General features: G+C 57.1%; 1 protein-coding gene across 1 annotated transcript; it reads left to right on the forward strand.

The window, feature by feature from the left end:
- Positions 1–421: 421 nt before the first annotated feature.
- NGA_0399100 (set domain protein) lies at positions 422–1,350 on the forward strand (the record flags this gene model as incomplete). Its single annotated transcript, XM_005855038.1, has 3 exons — positions 422–501; positions 878–981; positions 1,256–1,350. Coding segments are annotated over 3 exons (279 nt in total), but the record flags the coding sequence as incomplete, so codon positions are not given.
- Between the last annotated feature and the right edge of the window lie 201 nt (positions 1,351–1,551).

The raw sequence follows: 1,551 nt of genomic DNA on the forward strand, positions 1-1,551 counted from the left end.
CTGAAGATGCTGCCGCAAATTGGGTCTCTTTTTGCCTCGGGAGGTAAAGGAGGGTCGTGCGCTGACTGGTCGCTCCTGGTACAGGTGAGCTTTATCCGGCCTGGCGGTGGTGCGAGAAGCAAGACGCGATCGAAGATGCCTTGCAGGTGAGATCTTGCCCCTTTTCCTCTTTCCTCACTTCTCTTTTCCTCCCCTTGCCCCCTCATTTTTCCCCCTCTTTCTCTGTTCTCTGTTCCTCTTCTTGCCCCGTTGCCTGTCTGCTTTTCGCTTTTCTGTCTTCCTCCCCTTGGTGCCTTGCTTTTCCCCTTTCCTCTTCCTTCTCTCGTCCGTCCCGCGCTCAGACACGCATCTTCACAAGTCTTGGCCTCCCTCCCTTCCTCCCTCCCTCCCTCCCTCCCTCCTTGCTTCTTACCTCATGCAGACCCTCAACCTCAAACCTGCGCTTCCTGATTTCTACAACATCCTTCTCGAACGACCGCGCGGCGACGCCAACGGCTACGGGTCGGTCCCACCCTCCTGACTGCCCTTCTCTCTCTCTCCTGCCTTCACACCTGCTTGCTCCCATCCTGGCGCCGCCTCTGACGTTCTCTTGTTCCCACGCTTGGCTTTTTGGCTTTCCAGCCTTGTCTTCCCTGCCTATTCTTCCCCTCGTTTTCCCGCGGTGCATGTCTTGCTGGCGACTTCGCTATGGCCTCAACCTCCTCATTCCCTCCTTCCCCGGCATATCCCTCCGTGTGGCCTCCCTCCTCCCTCCCTCCCGCAGCCTCGCCTTTGTCGACGCCTCTCGGAAGGCCAATTTGGGCTCCTCCCTGTCGCATTCCTGCAACTCCAATTGCTACACTGAGGTACCGTGGCATTGTAGAGGGAGGGGAGGAAGACCTCCAGGCGCTGGGGCTGACCTTGTCCACGGGCACCAACAGGTGGTGGGCCAGGCGGGAAAGTTGACGATCGCGGTCTGCTCGGACAGGGAGATCGCCTACGGTGCGTGGATCCGAGATGGTTTGGTGGCGAATCCCCCTGCCCTCCCTCCCTCCCTCCTTCCCTCCTTCCTTTTCTGGGTAGCTTGCTCCGTGGCTGGAGGATAACTAGAGGCTATTACTTGTGGTCTTGAATTTATGGTTCAACGTTTGCTCGCCATCATTCAAGTAAACCATCATCTTGTATATTTCACAATATAACACATATTCACTCCCTCCCTCCCTCATTCCCTTCCTCCCTCCTTCCCTCCCACCCTCCCTCCCTCCATTCCTCCCAGGCGAAGAGCTGACGATGGACTACTGCTCCTTCACCCACTCGGAAGAGGAGTACCTGGCCGCCGTCTGTCTCTGTGGCTCGCACATTTGTCGGTGAGATAGGCAGGGAGTGAAGGAGAGGGGAAGGGAACAGGCCGCCATGAATGCCATTCCCTACTGGACGTCATGGTAGTAACATGAGAGGGGAGAGAGGCAAGCAAAGGCTGGCTTCTGGGCATCTGGGAAGAATGGAGAGTCCTGATTAAGACGAGTGCCTAGGACCCGGAGTGAAGGATGGGGTCAAGGGAAGACTTTTATC

The sequence above is a fragment of the Nannochloropsis gaditana genome (assembly GCF_000240725.1).
Source record: "Nannochloropsis gaditana CCMP526 unplaced genomic scaffold scaffold309, whole genome shotgun sequence".
NCBI classification, from domain to species: Eukaryota; class Eustigmatophyceae; order Eustigmatales; family Monodopsidaceae; genus Microchloropsis; species Microchloropsis gaditana.